Source organism: Hyperoodon ampullatus, assembly GCF_949752795.1.
Source record: "Hyperoodon ampullatus genome assembly, chromosome: 1".
Classification (NCBI taxonomy): Eukaryota; Metazoa; Chordata; class Mammalia; order Artiodactyla; family Ziphiidae; genus Hyperoodon; species Hyperoodon ampullatus.
The window spans coordinates 84,893,377-84,910,039 of record NC_136914.1 but is presented as its reverse complement, the minus strand read 5'-3'; the positions used below and the strand labels follow the sequence as shown (position 1 = coordinate 84,910,039).

Here is a 16,663-nt window from a genome sequence, read left to right as displayed (position 1 = left end):
CTATATATAATAGCTTACATCTGCTAACCCCAGCTTCCCACTCCATCCCTCCCCCAACCCCCTCCCCCTTGGCAACCACCAGACTGTTCTCTATAACCACACCACAGCCCCATTTTAAACTCTATCCCTCCAGACACATTAACCATTTCAGGTGAGTGGTATTTAGGTTTGGGACTTTGAATTGACAACATGCTCCTTTGGTGATCTATACTGTCTCCCCTCATTTAAAAACAGGTTTCACCTATTTAAAAATAAGGCTATTTATATTCAATAGTATAAGGACACTGACTTTAGAGCCATTAGAATGTCTTCAAGCAATAATATATGTATAATGTATTATTGGAATGATAATTCCAAAGCTGAATATGATTTGCATTAGTGATGGGTGCCCTTCCTGGGAGTGAAGGGGCGCAGCCCGGCTTTGCGCATATGGATGGACAGCCTGGAACGGCTCATACCTGCCCTTTTCCTCCAGTGGATCACCTTCCTTAGTCTTAAGCAATGAGCCACTGTTATCCCCCTGGAATGGTTTCTTCTGTCTTGTCTTTTGTTCTTCCTCTCGACAGTTTTCCAAGTCCATCTTATTCTAATGGGGAAAACAAGGATAATCTTGAATATAATTTTTAAACACACTGGACAATACTCATGTCTGGCCATGGAATATCTGAAGCATTTTCTCAATCACATTGACTACAATTTAAAGAACAGTCTTCAAATTAACAGTCTTCATAGTAACTGATTTCCAATGATTTGAAATGAACATGTAACCTGGATCTCTCTCAGAAGTTATCATAAAAGGGAACTGGCTAGAAAACCCATCTTTCAAAATAAAACAAAGTCATAGGATTGTTTATTTCAAGACAAGTGGCATTTGAGTGCCCATGGGTTATTTCAAAATGCAGATTATGTAGTGTAACCTTTAAAAATCGTATAAAAAAATTAAAACATTTTTAGTCTTTAATTTAAATTTTAAAAATTTAAGTAAAAAACAAGCAGAGGGCTTCCCTGGTGGCGCAGTGGTTGAGAGTCCGCCTGCCGATGCAGGGGACACGGGTTCGTGCCCTGGTCTGGGAAGATCCCACATGCCGCGGAGCGGCTGGGCCCGTGAGCCATGGCCGCTGAGCCTGTGCGTCCAGAGCCTGTGCTCCGCAACGGGAGAGGCCACAACGGTGAGAGGCCCGCGTACCGCAAAAAAAAAAAAAAAAACCAAGCAGAAACTAACACACCATTGTAAAGCAATTATACTCCAATAAAGATGTTAAAAAAAATAAAAAACAATACACTTCCAATTTTGATATTTGAAAATGGCTGGTAAATATTGAAAAATTGTTGGACAGTGTAGAATTCCTTTGATGATGATACATAAATAACTTATTTTAGAGTCTAGAAAATCTTTCATAATTATCATCGTAATATATGAAAGAGACATGAAAGATTTGGCTTTTGTGATAATCTTTGTATATAATAGCAAAGATAAGCAATAATCTGAGCTTCCTGAGTGACCATGCAATATCAAATTTGGTGAATTATTTTTGTACAATCTTCATTTGTATTAAGTTAAAATTGGATAATTTAAAAATTTCAGTGTATTGCAGCTTATATTGACTACAGAAATGACTAATATGACATATACCCAAGTGATATGTTTATTGCAAAATGAATTTATTCTGTTATTATACCATCAAAAACTAAAATGCAGATTATGGACTATCCAGGTGTTGGTATGACCTCTGTCCACTACCTCCATGACCTTATTTGGGGGATATGGAGGTTGACCAACCTTTCTGGACTCTCTCCAGACCTTGAAGACACACACACACACACACATATATATATATATATATATATATATATATATATATATATATATATATATATTCATGTGGAATTTTTTTTTTTTTTTTTTTTTTTTGTGGTACGCAGGCCTCTCACTGTTGTGGCCTCTCCCCTTGCAGAGCACAGGCTCCAGACGTGCAGGCTCAGCGGCCATGGCTCACGGGCCCAGCCGCTCCACGGCATGTGGGATCTTCCCGGACCGGGGCACAAACCCGTGTCCCCTGCATCAGCAGGCAGACTCTCAACCACTGCACCACCAGGGAAGCCCAATTCATGTGGAATTTTAAGAGTGATTCAGAAGAAACTTTCATGGAGGCTGGTGAGAGTGTATTGTTGGCATCCTACTGCTAACATCCAGTGCAAAGAGACGTATGGTCTGGCAGAGAGAAACATATGTCTGCTGAATGAATGAATGATGGGCAGTTAGAAAGACATTCCAGCACATGGCATCACTAACCAGGGTCTTGCCAACCAGTGCAGAGACTTTGGTTTCCAGCCTGTGGGGGCAGGGCTGGCCCTAGTAATACATTTACTGCTCTCAGGGATTGACTCTAGGGTTTCACCACGGCAATGACAGTATGAAGGGGTACAATGGCCACGTAGTAGCTGACATGATTCTAGAGAAACAGCTAGTCTTGGCTTCAAACTGGTGGAAAACTTGGCCTTGTGGTTTAGTACTTCTATTTTAGTTTTCTTATTTCATGAATTCCTTTTAATCTATGGTCTTACCATTGTCCCACTGCCTTCAGTCACAGAGGAGGATGTAGACAGCTGGTCTGCAGAACTTGAAGAAATAGTAAATGGAACCACAGTGTCCTCAATTATTTTGCGCTCCTAGGGGAAGGACAGGAATTAATGAAAGGGAGAGAAAGGATAAATCATATTTGTCAAGAGAGAAGTGTCATTAAAGAAATTTAGGGACAAACATCAGAATTATGTATAAACAAGCACGGCATAAAAAAAGGTCTTACTTTTAAAAAGCATGTAAATCAGATAACATGCTCTATGGGCAATGATTTAGAAATTAGCATTTAATTTAGAAAAACAGAGTCTTTGCAAGTTAATTAGTTAGTGTGATTCAAGAGGCCAAATTAGAAATGCTATTAGGGAAAGTATTATGCACAAAAATTATTGTTGAAGAAAAAATTCACAACAATATTAATCATAAACAGATTTTGGATAATATACATAAAGTGTAGTTTCAAATTCTCGAACGTGGTCTGGTTTGTTCATCTAAAAAATGAAACAAATGAAACAAAATTCTCCTCCCTTCTAAATCTCTTTAGTACCATACAGTGAATGTAGTAGTAAGGATTCACTTAGCCTTGATATCAAAATTATCCTCATAAAAATTAATATTAATTCACTACTACCAAACATGCTCGCCTCAAACAAACACACAAATAAACAAACTGATACTTTCATGTCATCTAAGACAAATCAAGAATCTGACCTTTGTGACTAAGAAGAGATACAACTCTATTCTCCCCCTTGACCATGACTCAACACACCCTTACCACAAGCTAAACTTGGAAGAGTAGTAGTCTTTTACAGCCTATAGGATAGGACTCTTTTAAAAGGTTGATAGGGCTCTGTTGTGAGTAAAGAGAATCAGACATGCCCCATGGGTACACACAGCACAGACAGAGAAAGTGCTGATAGACTTTGAGGAATCAGGGCTTCAGGGTCAAATTCCTTCCGGGGAATTTCCTACCTCTTCATAGTATCTGCGTTCTTCCTCTTCCACCTCCTTTTGGGCCTTTTCCCACTCTTCCTTCAGCTTGTCCTGCTCCTTCTGGTATCTCTCCTGTTATGGAATTTCCATAGATTGTTCTGAATGGACCAGTGCATACATCATTGGGACTTTTCCCCCCACTAAACCATCACGTACAATGTGTTGCAAGACTCTCTTCTTGCTGTAACGTTCTGAAGCTAACCCATTCATGCACCAAAAGGGGAATACCATTTTGTGGTACTCAGACATGTTAGGGACATAAAAATCCGACAGAGAACAATCTTTTCTGCTGTGGGTGTTTCATAGAATTGTTCTTCAGATATATGAGTAGGCATTTGCTTATGGAAAGAGAAAAGATGGAAAGATTCTAAACTCTTTCTTAACTTGGGTTTTGTCCTTAGAGGTAGGTTAAACCAATAGTTTGCTTTTACTGGGCCCTTCAGAGATGAGTTTTGCCATTCCACTAATAGAAATACGTTGCTGCTGGGACAGTTTAATAAAAGATTTTAAAAAAAAAACCTTGCAGGTTTACAAGATAGATGATGGAGAAAGGTCCAAAGTGGACAAAACGATAATTAGCTGAGTGGCTGAATTACTCTTTGCTTGTGGCCATTCTACTAAAATGGAATCTTCCTAACTTTAATTCCTCCTGAATTAAGAGTAGCTTTTAAACAGCCCATTAGAAGGCTTTGATATCAGAACTGTTATTATTGTTTTCAGAAAAACATAGGACACTAGTCACCACTTCCAGAGAAAAAAATAAAAATGCTCTGAATAGGATAAGGAGAGCTTTAAAAATGTGACTGGAGTCCCTGACAGCTGACTAGAAGAAATGAATACATGGAAATTAAAACAAATGCTTAAGATGCGAACTGACACCCCTGGATGCCTTGAGAATGGCATCCCTGACATGACAGAGACAAAGGAATTGCTGGAGTATACTATGCACAGTCAAATATTTTAGGCTGATTACTGTCAGTCTTCTCTCTGAGGCTAACATGAGTCTGTGCTTCCATCTTCTTGGGGAAGGCACCGAGAATTCCTCCAGGTATTACTTGTTATGTTATTATCTTAGGAGCAAAAGGGCTTTATGGGATTGTCTGGAGCCTAATGTTCCTATTAATGCTCTGGCCAAACCACTGTTGGTCAACCCATGGTAGGCTTTTAAACTTTGGCTAAAAATTTTGTTATAAAACCTAATATTGTAAAGTTTTAGAGAGGGACTCCAAGGGTCTTCAGAATAGAGGAAACAGACCTTAAAACTTTACAGAAGATGAAAAACAAGCAAAGCTTCTTACATTTATTGGTTCTAGGAGCTTATATCAAATGTTTCCCTCACCAAGACGATGAACTGATGATACAGGGGCCAAAGATATGGTATATCTGTCCACAGACACACACACACACACACACACACACACACACACAGACACCCTTCCTTCCCCATAAACACCTTGCCCCTAAGCCCCCATCCACACCTAAAACCACGGCCACCTTTCAAAGTATAACAGACACAGCACTACCATGGGAAACACAGGCTGTCTTCTTTACTCTGTGGAATTTCTGACTCCTGGTGGAATGGGCATCTGACTTCCAAGAGAATAGCAGATGACCAGGGCTGGTCTGGGGTCTGCCAATGGACCTAAATGTCCCAACAGCTCTGGGACTTTGCTGAACCTAGTTCTTACTAAGAACTAGATTTTGGTATTGAAGGTTTACTCCTATGTAATTTTGAAAAGTGTCAAACTTAACAGGCAGACCTAGAGCCACACTACAATTAATTAACTATCTAGCTGACTCTTGCTCCCCACCCCTGGGAATTAAGCCAAAGGATTAGAACAAAAAGATAAGAAAAAAAAGTAAAATAAACTTGCATTAAGCATTGCTTTCTACACATCAGCAGAAAGTCACAAAAATAAATGAGATTTAACATTCTTTTTCTTTATGACTTTTGGTAAAATCAATACCATTGGGAGTATAGGGGAAAAAACATGAGTTTTAGAGTCACCCAAGCTTGGATTTGAAACGAGGCTCAACATTTGTTAGAGGTATGACCTTGGGCAATTATTTAACTTATTTTGAGCCTTAATTTCTTCAATTGAAAACTGAGATCAATAAGACATACTTTGATGAGTTTTATGAGAATGAAGTTAGGTAAAATATGTCAAGCACCTACAAATATGCCAGTTCTGGCACACCCTAAATGCTCAGCATAGGTTAGTTTCTAAGGTTACTAGATTATTTTTTGAAGCTCTGTTGCTCCACAAAACTGGGATGAAACAAGTAGGAGCATGATAAGTTAACTCCCAGAATTTTTCTAGAATTGAAAATTAGGAGCTTTTGCTCAAAGATGGAGCAAACATTTCTACTTAAGGAAGAAGACCCAGGTCAACTTTTATTTCTCATGTAGGCTATAAATAACTTTCTGATAATTCCTTCCCACTCCTAGTTGGACTGGAATTTGATTGGCAGCGAACAGGGTGATGAGTGGGTGGACTGGCCCTTAATCAATACTTGGATTTTTTTTCTAAGTGAAATGCTTTCTCCTTATGTTCATCAGTGTAACCTCTGGTGGGAGGAATTAGACTCAGAGCATTCTGTCTCATGGACACAAAATGAACAGACTTAGACTCAACGACTTCTGAGAAGAAGCTGATTCCATGTATTCCCTGGGCTAAACATCTATTTATTTAATTTATTTATTTATTTATTTATTTTGCAGTATGCGGGCCTCTCACTGTTGTGGCCTCTCCCGTTGTGGAGCACAGGCTCCGGACGCGCAGGCTCAGCAGCCATGGCTCACGGGCCCAGCCGCTCCACGGCATGTGGGATCTTCCCGGACTGGGGCACGAACCCATGTCCCCTGCATCGGCAGGCGGACTCTCAACCACTGCGCCACCAGGGAGGCCCTAAACATCTATTTAATACAGCAGAAATTAAGAGAGCATCACCAAAAAGAAGAAAAAAATAAAAAGCAGCAAACCCAGTCCTACCTGGAGCAAACGTTCCTGCTCCTGTTGCCATTTTTCCTGTCGCCTGCGTTCCTCTTCTGGGTCCCATGCCCACAACTTCAACTGTTTAGAATATAAAACCCATGATCAGAACTGAGCCATGTCATCAAGGCCAGGCCAGGCCAAGGGGCACAATTAGCTCATGGTTTGACACCCAGATGGACACACAGAAGCAGAAACCTTCCCGTATCTAAAGGTGCTCTTTGTTGGCAGAAACCACTTTTTTTTCTTTTTTTTTTTTTTTTTTTTTGCAGTACGCGAGTCTCTCACTGCTGTGGCCTCTCCCGCTGCGGAGCACAGGCTCCGGACGCGCAGGCCCAGCGGCCATGGCTCACGGACCCAGCCGCTCCGCGGCACGCGGGATCCTCCCGGACCGGGGCACGAACCCACGTCCCCTGCATCGGCAGGCGGACTCTAAACCACTGCGCCACCAGGGAAGCCCCAGAAACCACTTTTTAATCTTAGTCCCTCTTTGGTTTACTTCCAATATGCTGGTATGATTCTGTGAACCTTTTCCGGAGCTAATGAAAACGCGAAGTAATTAGCCACTGGCATGGGAAGGCTTTTGCTTTGTTTCTCTTAGAAGTGATTTCTTAAATGTATTCACGCTCCTAAGCATAAGATACTCATTCTGCATATTGATCCTGGGTCCAAGCAAATAGGAATGTTTATTTCAGCAGAACTGCATTTTGTGAGAAGTGGTGTTTGCTGTGCTACAGAACTCATCTTTTATACTGCTATTATTGCTTTTCCATCCCAGTTTTCTCTAAAGTGGGATCATTTAACTCACCAGTGTTCGCCAGCATCACCAGAGATCCAGGCAAGGGGAGTCCCTGATCAGGGCCCACAAAACAAACATTCAAACCCACAGACTTTGGTGTTTTTGGTCTTTTAAAAAAGGTTTTTGTGATTTTGAGAACCAAGTAAATAAATGGGAATAATGGGAGAAGGATGCATGAACCAAAGTGGGCACCCAGGCCTCGGAATATGAATGGGATTGAGAGGGTCTGAGGGGGAAGAGAAATCATAGCTAGTCCCTGGGAAACCAGCAAAAGTGGGGAGGCTGATGTGTTTAAAGTTGGCCTCCCTTGTCACCCAGAGTAGGTGCTGAGGCAATCCAGGCTCCCCGATAACTGTGCTTCTTCCCTTCTCTCTGTTCTGATGGGACAGTTTTGGGAGGCACTTAGAACGGTCTGGGAATCCTGAGGGAAAGAGCAGGGTGAGGGTGAAGGAATTAGGGAGGAGGGGGAGAGTCTGGGGCAGGGTGCGGGGCAGGCAGACTCTACCTACTCTGGCTGCCTGCGAAGCTGGACAGAGTCAGTCCCATCCAAGGTTTAGATGGGTCTAGCTACTGCCCAAGATAGCTGGGCCAGCCCACCTCCCCTGCCCTGCCCCCAGTAATCCAGGCTACCACTCAGGTGCACAATGGCTGGCCCATCCAGGGAAGTCTCCGGGCTGAGAATACGAGCCAGGCCATGGCTGTTGCTCAATTTTTAACATTATAAATATCTATAGCTTTAATGTATTTAGACATGTGAAATGTGGGCCTCGGTGGATACTCTTGCTGTGGTTCCTGAAAATGGTAGGGATGGTCACAAAAAGTCAGAGAAAGGTGGCCAAATCAGGGAGGGAAATGTATTTCCTATATGCCACTCTTGGGATTCATACTGCATATCTGCATATGAAAGCCTCTGACAAGTTATGCAGGAGAAAAACTATTTTATTGTATAAAATCCAGAGTTTCCCACATTTCCTTGGATGACCATAAAATGTCATCTAAATATGGATCCCAGGTTGAAAATTCTCCTGGAATTAATGGAGTTGGATGTTGGCTCCACTTGGCATTTTCCTAACACTTGGAAGCAGTTTAAATGTTCAGACCCTCTCTCAGGGGCATGGCTCTTCTTTGACTTTTGAGGAAAAGGGTGTGGTAATGTGAATAAAGCTATAGGGAGCCCAATGGGGAAACTCCAACAGCAGGAAAATAAGAGCAACAATTAGAAATTATTTAGTTAATTTTCAGGTTTCCCTAGGTTGTAATGGCAAGAATAAGTCAGGAGTAAGCAGAAACAGGAGGGAGAAGTGTGGGATATGGGGATTGAGCACAGAAGACAATATGGAATATTTGTTAGAAAGCAAGAAAGAAAAACAATGAGCATTTTCAGAGGAAGATAAAGAGGAAGAGACCATTGTGATAAACAGGAGGGCAAGAGAAGTGGTCATGCTCCTTTTTCAGTGACTATTTGCTGAGCACTTACTTATGACCAGGTGGCATAGCAGGCGGCCAAGAGCCCCAGCCTCATGGAGCTTACAGCTGAGAGTGGGGATGGGGGTGGGCTTGTGAGGGAGTGACCCATATATAAACGATCCCCAGGAGACAGTGGGATAATTACCATAACAGAGATAGAAAAGTTTCCAGAGAAAGAATGCAGAGCGTTTGTCACACTTTGTTCTATAATTTATCTGTTTACAGATCTGGATCTTTCCCTGGCCTAGGGGTTCCTTGAGGGCAAAGAGGGCCCTTTATCCTGCCTAAGTATCTCAAGACCTTGAATTTTTAGGTCTTCAGGAAATGTTCGTTGAATAAATAAATGGAATAACTTCATGCTGGGTAATGCATCCTCTTCTCTCCCCTTCGTAGACCCTATAGCTTTGGGCCACTTCACGTCTGAGCAAAACTGCCCCGAGTCTATTGAGTTCAGACTAATCGAATGCTTACTTCCCCTCAACCTTCTCTTATTTTCCAATTTCTTTTAATTTTCCATTCTATGAAGAGCTATTTATCATCAAAAGAACATCAAATTTAGGTGGGTATTTTCAAGAATTCACCTATATGGGTCAGTAATTTCTCTCTTTCTTATTCTATTTTCCATACACAGAAATAAGAATGTATCTCTGTAGGACGTCCTTCCTCTCCATCCCTGCCAGGAGGGACTAGAACAATTTGACATGGTTGTTCCCATGTCATTTAAAATGGAACTCAATGGGTTATGTTATACTACTCTTCAGATCTGTGCCATGAATGCCAGCCTTGGGGTCCTTCTGGGGGTCCCATCCTCTGTGGATGTACTCAGCTTCCCAACAAACTCAGGATTCCCAGTACTGGCTTAAGACTGAGCCTCCACAAATGGTTGGTAGTTCTGGAACGTGGCTGGAGATATTGGGGAGGGGTTGTGATGGGTGATGGGTCCCTTCTCCATTCTGCACAGGTACTTAGGAATTCCCAAAGTGAGACAATTTACCTATAGATAAGAATTGGTGTTGGCTATGGTGGGCCTCTTGGATTAGCCACTGGGGAGGATTCGTTCATGTATTGGGCACTGTGCTACAGGCTTCTGTGTAATTATTTCAAATAAAGCCCACAACACTCTGAAAGTGTTATTATCTCACTGTACTACCAAGGAAAACAAGGTTCAGAGAAGTTATACAGCACCTTCAGGGTCATATGGTTAGTAAATCTGTAATCAAAGGTGCAGCAGTGATTATGCAGCTACACCTGGGGGCCTCAGGAAATGCTACAGTTGATTGTGCCATAGAGGAAGGCTCCAAACCAATTCAAATTTCAGAGGGTGAGTATTCCAGGCCCAGCATTGGAAATACTCAGTTCAGAGAAGAGTCAGGTCTATGAAGAATGTCCAGGTATAGGGCTTCCCTGGTGGCGCAGTGGTTGAGAGTCCGCCTGCCGATGCAGGGGACACAGGTTCGTGCCCCGGTCTGGGAAGATCCCACATGCCGCAGAGCGGCTAGGCCCGTGAGCCATGGCCACTGAGCCTGTGCCCCGGAGCCTGTGCTCCGCAAGGGGAGAGGCCACAGCAGTGAGAGGCCTGCCTACTGCAAAAATAAATAAATAAATAAAGAATGTCCAGGTATAATTCAGCAGCAAGGAATTTCTACAGTGTCATGGGTCTTGACATTTTAATTAGCAAGTGCTCTCTTTATTTCATCTAAATAAAGAATTGAAAACTAAATGTACAGTTAATATTATTCAAGATACTGATATTCAAGATGGCAGAGGAGTAGGTGGACGTGGAGTTCATCTCTCTCCACATAGGAATACATCTATAGATGCAACAGTTCTCACAGAACACCAGCTGAAAACTAGCAGAAGACCTTGGACACCAGAAAGGACTATAAAGATCCCTTCATAACTGGAAGGGAAGCATTTGAGGCTGTCAGAAGAGGGTGAAGCAGCCGATCTGTGGCAGAGGGGACAGAGAGAGAAATACACAGACGGTCAGTACCACAGCCCTACATGCCCCAGACTGGGATGTGTGTTCACAGGCTGCCCCTCCAAGAGCAGAGGCAGTGAGAGGACATGTGAGCACCGGTCTGCACGGGGAAGCAGTAGGGACAGAGCCTGGCACCACCTCCTGGTTCTCCCTTTCAGGGAAACCAGGGAAACAAGAACTAGCAAGAGCTTGACAAATGCCTGGCTTTGAATTGGAGACCATTCACCTGCTTATTGTTTCATTCCTGGAAATTTCACTGAAAATAAGTAAGAAAAAAAATACCTGAAAGAAAGAAAACAAAGAACAAAATACCCCAGAATTCCTAAAAAACAGGTCTTGGTGCTCTGGCCATGTGTCAGGCCTGAGCCTCTGAGGTGGGAGAGCCGAGTTCAGGACATTGGTCCACCAGAGACCTCTCAGCCCCATGTAATATCAAACGGCAAAAGCTCTCCCAGAGATCTCCATCTCAGTGCTAAGACCCAGCTCCACTCAACGACCAGCAAGCTAGAGTGCTGGGCACCCCATGCCAAACAACTAGCAAGACGGGAACACAAACCCACCCATTAGCAAAGAGGTTGCCTAAAATCATAATAAGTTCACAGACACCCCAAAACACACCACTGGACTTGGTCCTGTCCACCAGAAAGACAAGACCCAGCCTCATCCACCAGAACACAGGCACCAGGACCCACCACGAGGAAGCCTACACAACCCACTGAGCCAAGCTTACCCACTGGGGGCAGACACCAAAAACAACGGGAACTATGAACTTGCAGCCTGCGAAACGGAGACCCCAAACACAGTAAGTTAAGCAAAATGAGAAGACAGAGAAATACACAGCAGATGAAGGAGCAAGGTAAAAACCCACCAGACCAAACACATGAAGAGGAAATAGGTAGTCTACCTGAAAAAGAATTCAGAGTAATGATAGTAAACATGATCCCAAATCTTGGAAATACAATGGAGAAAATACAAGAAACATTTAACAAGGAACTAGAAGAACTAAAGAGCGAACAAACAATGATGAACAACAAAATAAATGAAATTAAAAATTCTCTAGAAGGAATCAATAGCAGAATAACTGAGGCAGAAGAATAGATAAGTGACCTGGAAGACAGAACAGTGGAAATAACTACCTCAGAGCAGAATAAAGAAAAAAGAATGAAAAGAGTTGAGGACAGTCTCAGAGACCTCTGGGACAACATTAAACACACCAACATTCGAATTATAGGGGTCCCAGAAGAAGAAGAGAAAAAGAAAGGGTCTGAGAAAATATTTGAAGAGATTATAGTTGAAAACTTCCCTAACATGGGAAAGGAAATAGTCAATCAAGTCCAGGAAGCACAGAGAGTCCCATACAGGATAAATCCAAGGAGAAACACGCCAAGACACATGTTAATCAAACTATCAAAAATTAACTTCAAAGAAAAAATATTAAAAGCAGCAAGGGAAAAGCAACAAATAACATACAAGGGAATCCCAATAAAGTTAACAGGTGATCTTTCAGCAGAAACTTTGCAAACCAGAAGGGAGTGGCAAGACATATTTAAAGCGATGAAAGGGAAAAACCTACAACCAAGATTATTCTACCCAGCAAGGATCTCATTCAGATTCAGTGGAGAAATTAAAAGCTTTACAGACAAGCAAAAGCTAAGGGAATTCAGCACCACCAAACCAGCTCTACAGCAAATGCTAAAGGAACTTCTCTAGGCAGGAAACACAAGAGAAGGAAAAGACCTACAATAACAAACTCAAAACAGTTAAGAAAATGGTAAAAGGAACATACATATCGATAACTACCTTAAATGTAAATGGATTAAATGCTCCAACCAAAAGACACAGATTGGTTGAAAGGATACAAGAATAAGACCCATACATATGCTGTCTACAAGAGACCCACTTCAGACGTACGGACACATACAGACTGAAAGTGAGAGGATGGAAAACGATATTCCATGCAAATGGAAATCAAAAGAAAGCTGGAGTAGCAATTCTCATATCAGACAAAATAGACTTTAAAATAAAGACTATTACAAGAGACAAAGAAGGACACTACACAATGATCAAAGGATCAATCCAAGAAGAAGATATAACAATTGTAAATATTTATGCACCCAACATAGGAGCACTTCAATACATAAGGCAAATGCTAACAGTCGTAAAAGGGGAAATCGTCAGTAACACAATAATAGTAGGGGATTTTAACACCCCACTTTCACCTATGGACAGATCATCCAAAATGAAAATAAATAAGGAAACACAAGCTTTAAATGATACATTAAACAAGATGGACTTAATTGATATTTATAGGACATTCCATCCAAAAACAGGATATTACACTTTCTTCTCAAGAGTTCATGGAACGTTTTCCAGGATAGATCATACCTTGGGTCACAAATCAAGCCTTGGTAAATTTAAGAAAATTGAAATCGTATCAAGTATCTTTTCTGACCACAACGCTATGAGACTAGATATCAATTACAGGAAAAAATCTGTAAAAAACACAAGCACATGCAGGCTAAACAATACACTATTAAATAACCAAGAGACCACTGAAGAAATCAAAGAGGAAACAAAAAAATACCTAGAAAGAAATGAAAATGAAAATACGACGACCCAAAACCTATGGCATGCAGCAAAAGCAGTTCTAAGAGGGAAGTTTATAGCAATACAATCCTACCTCAAGAAACAAGAACATCTCAAATAAACAACCTAACCTTACTCCTAAAGCAATTAGAGAAAGAAGAACAAAAAACGTCAAAGTTAGCAGAAGGAAAGAAATCATAAAGATCAGATCAGAAATAAATGAAAAAGAAATGAAGGAAATGATAGCAAAGATCAATAAAACTAAAAGCTGGTTCTTTGAGAAGATAAACAAAATTGATAAACCATTAGCCAGACTCATCAAGAAAAAAAGGGAGAAGACTCAAATCAATAGAATTACAAATGAAAAAGGAGAAGTAACAACTGACACTGCAGAAATACAAGGATCATGACAGATTACTACAAGCAACTCTATGCCAATAAAATGGACAACCTGGAAGAAATGGACAAATTCTTAGAAAAGCACAACCTTCTGAGACTGAACCAGGAAGAAACAGAAAATATAAACAGACCAATCACAAGGACTGAAATTGAGACTGTGATTAAAAATCTTCCAACAAACAAAAGCCCAGGACCAGATGGCTTCACAGGCAAATTCTATCAAACATGTAGAGAAGAGCTAACACCCATCCTTCTCAAACTCTTCCAAAATATAGCAGAGGGAGGAACACTCCCAAACTCATTCTACAAGGCCACCATCACCCTGATACCAAAACCAGACAAAGATGCCACAAACAATGAAAACTACAGGCCAATATCATTGATGAACAGAGATGCAAAGATCCTCAACAAAATACTAGCAAACAGAATCCAACAGCACATGAAAAGGATCATACAACATGATCAACTGGGGTTTATCCCAGGAATGCAAGGTTTCTTCAATATACGCAAATCAATCAATGTGATAAACCGTATTAACAAACTGAAGGAGAAAAACCACATGATCATGTCAATAGATGCAGAAAAAGCTTTTGACAAAATTCAACACCCATTTATGATAAAAACCCTCCAGAAAGTAGACATAGAGGGAACTGACCTCAACATAATAAAGGCTATATATGACAAACCCACAGCCAACATCATTCTCAATGGTGAAAAACTGAAACCATTTCCACTAAGATCAGGAACAAGATAAGGTTGTCCACTCTCACCACTATTTTTCAACATAGTTTTGGAAGTTTTAGCCACAGCAATCAGAGAAGAAAAAGAAATAAAAGGAATACAAATCACAAAAGAAGAAGTAAAACTGTCACTGTTTGCAGATGACATGATACTATACATAGAGAATCCTAAAGATGCTACCAGAAAACTACTAGAGCTAATCAATGAATTTGGTAAAGTAGCAGGATACAAAATTAATGCACAGAAATCTCTTGCATTCCTATACACTAATGATGAAAAATCTGAAAGAGAAATTAAGGAAACACTCCCATTTACCACTGTAACAAAAAGAATAAAATACCTAGGTATAAACCTACCTAAGGAGACAAAAGACCTGTATGCAGAAAACTATAAGACACTGATGAAAGAAATTAAAGATGTTACAGACAGATGGAGAGATATACCATGTTCTTGGATTGGAAGAATCAACATTGTGAAAATGACTATCCTACCCAAAGCAATCTACAGATTCAGTGCAATCCTTCTCAAACTACCAATGGCATTTTTCATAGAACTAGAACAAAAAATTGCACAATTTGTATGGAAACACAAAAGACCCCGAATAGCCAAAGCAATCTTGAGAAAGAAAAATAGAGCTGGAGGAATCAGGCTCCCTGACTTCAGACTGTACTACAAAGCTACAGTAATCAAGACAGTATGGTACTGGCACAAAAACAGAAATATAGATCAATGGAACGGGATAGAAAGTCCAGAGATAAACCCACGCACATATGGTCACCTTATCTTTGATAAAGGAGGCAAGAATATACAAGGGAGAAAAGACAGCCTCTTCAATAAGTGGTGCTGGGAAAACTGGACAGCTACATGTAAAAGAATGAAATTAGAACACTCCTTAACACCATACACATAAATAAACTCAAAATGGATTAAGGACCTAAATGTAAGGTCAGACACTATAAAACTCTTAGAGGAAAACATAGGCAGAACGCTCCATGACATAAATCACAGCTAGATCCTTTTTGACCCACCTCCTAGAGAAATGGAAATAAAAAGAAAAATAAACAAGTGGGACCTAATGAAACTTAAAAGCTTTTGCACAGCAAAGGAAACCATAAACAAGGCGAAAAAACAACCCTCAGAATGGGAGAAAACATTTGCAAACGAACCAACTGACAAAGGATTAATCTCCAAAATATACAAGCAGCTCAATATCAAAAAAACAAACAACCCAATCCAAAAATGGGCAGAAGACCTAAATAGACATTTCTCCAAAGAAGATATACAGACTGCCAACAAACACATGAAAGGATGCTTAACATCATTAATCATTAGAGAAATGCAAATCAAAACTACAATGAGGTATCATCTCACACCAGTCAGAATGGCCATCATCAAAAAATCTACAAACAATAAATGCTGGAGAGGGTGTGGAGAAAAGGGAACCCTCTTGCACTGCTGGTGGGAATGTAAATTGATACAGCCACTATGGAGAACTGTACGGAGGTTTCTCAAAAAACGAAAAATAGAACTACCATATGACCCAGCAATCCCACTACTGGGCATATACCCTGAGAAAACCATAATTCAAAAAGAGTCATGTACCACAATGTTCATTGCAGCTCTATTTACAATAACCAGGACATGGAAGCAACCTAAGTGTCCACTGACAGATGAATGGATAAAGAAGATGTGGCACATATATACAATGGAATATTACTCAGCCATAAAAAGAAATGAAATTGAGTTATTTGTAGTGAGGTGGATAGACCTAGAGTCTGTCATACAGAGTGAAGTAAGTCAGAAAGAGAAAAACAAATACTGTATTCTAACACATATATATGGAATCTAAAAAAAAAAAAAAGGTTCTGAAGAACCTCGGGGCAGGACAGGAATAAAGACACAGATGGAGAGAATGGACTTGAGGACACGGGGAGGGGGAAGGGTAAGCTGGGACGAAGTGAGAGAGTGGCATGGACATATATACACTACCAAATGTAAAACAGATAGCTAGTGGGAAGCAGCTGCATAGCACAGGGAGATCAGCTCGGTGCTTTGTGACTGCCTAGAGGGGTGGGATAGGGAGGGTAGGAGGGAGACGCCAAAAGGAAGAGATATGGGGATATGTA

General features: G+C 40.9%; 1 protein-coding gene across 10 annotated transcripts in view; it reads right to left on the bottom strand.

Moving 5' to 3' along the window:
* Window positions 1-16,663, bottom strand: part of LIMCH1 (LIM and calponin homology domains 1) — a 344,011-nt gene that overhangs the window by 13,596 nt on the left and 313,752 nt on the right. For 7 of the 10 annotated variants that reach the window (XM_079701059.1, XM_079701061.1, XM_079701062.1 and 4 more), the window contains 4 exons: window positions 6,565-6,645; window positions 3,551-3,643; window positions 2,566-2,670; window positions 459-586 (listed from right to left, as the gene is read on the bottom strand). In XM_079701059.1, the coding sequence (XP_079557185.1) occupies window positions 459-586; window positions 2,566-2,670; window positions 3,551-3,643; window positions 6,565-6,645 (407 nt within the window). The remainder of the gene's footprint in view (window positions 1-458; window positions 587-2,565; window positions 2,671-3,550; window positions 3,644-6,564; window positions 6,646-16,663) is intronic. The other 3 variants (XM_079701066.1, XM_079701068.1, XM_079701060.1) reach the window with 1 other exon arrangement.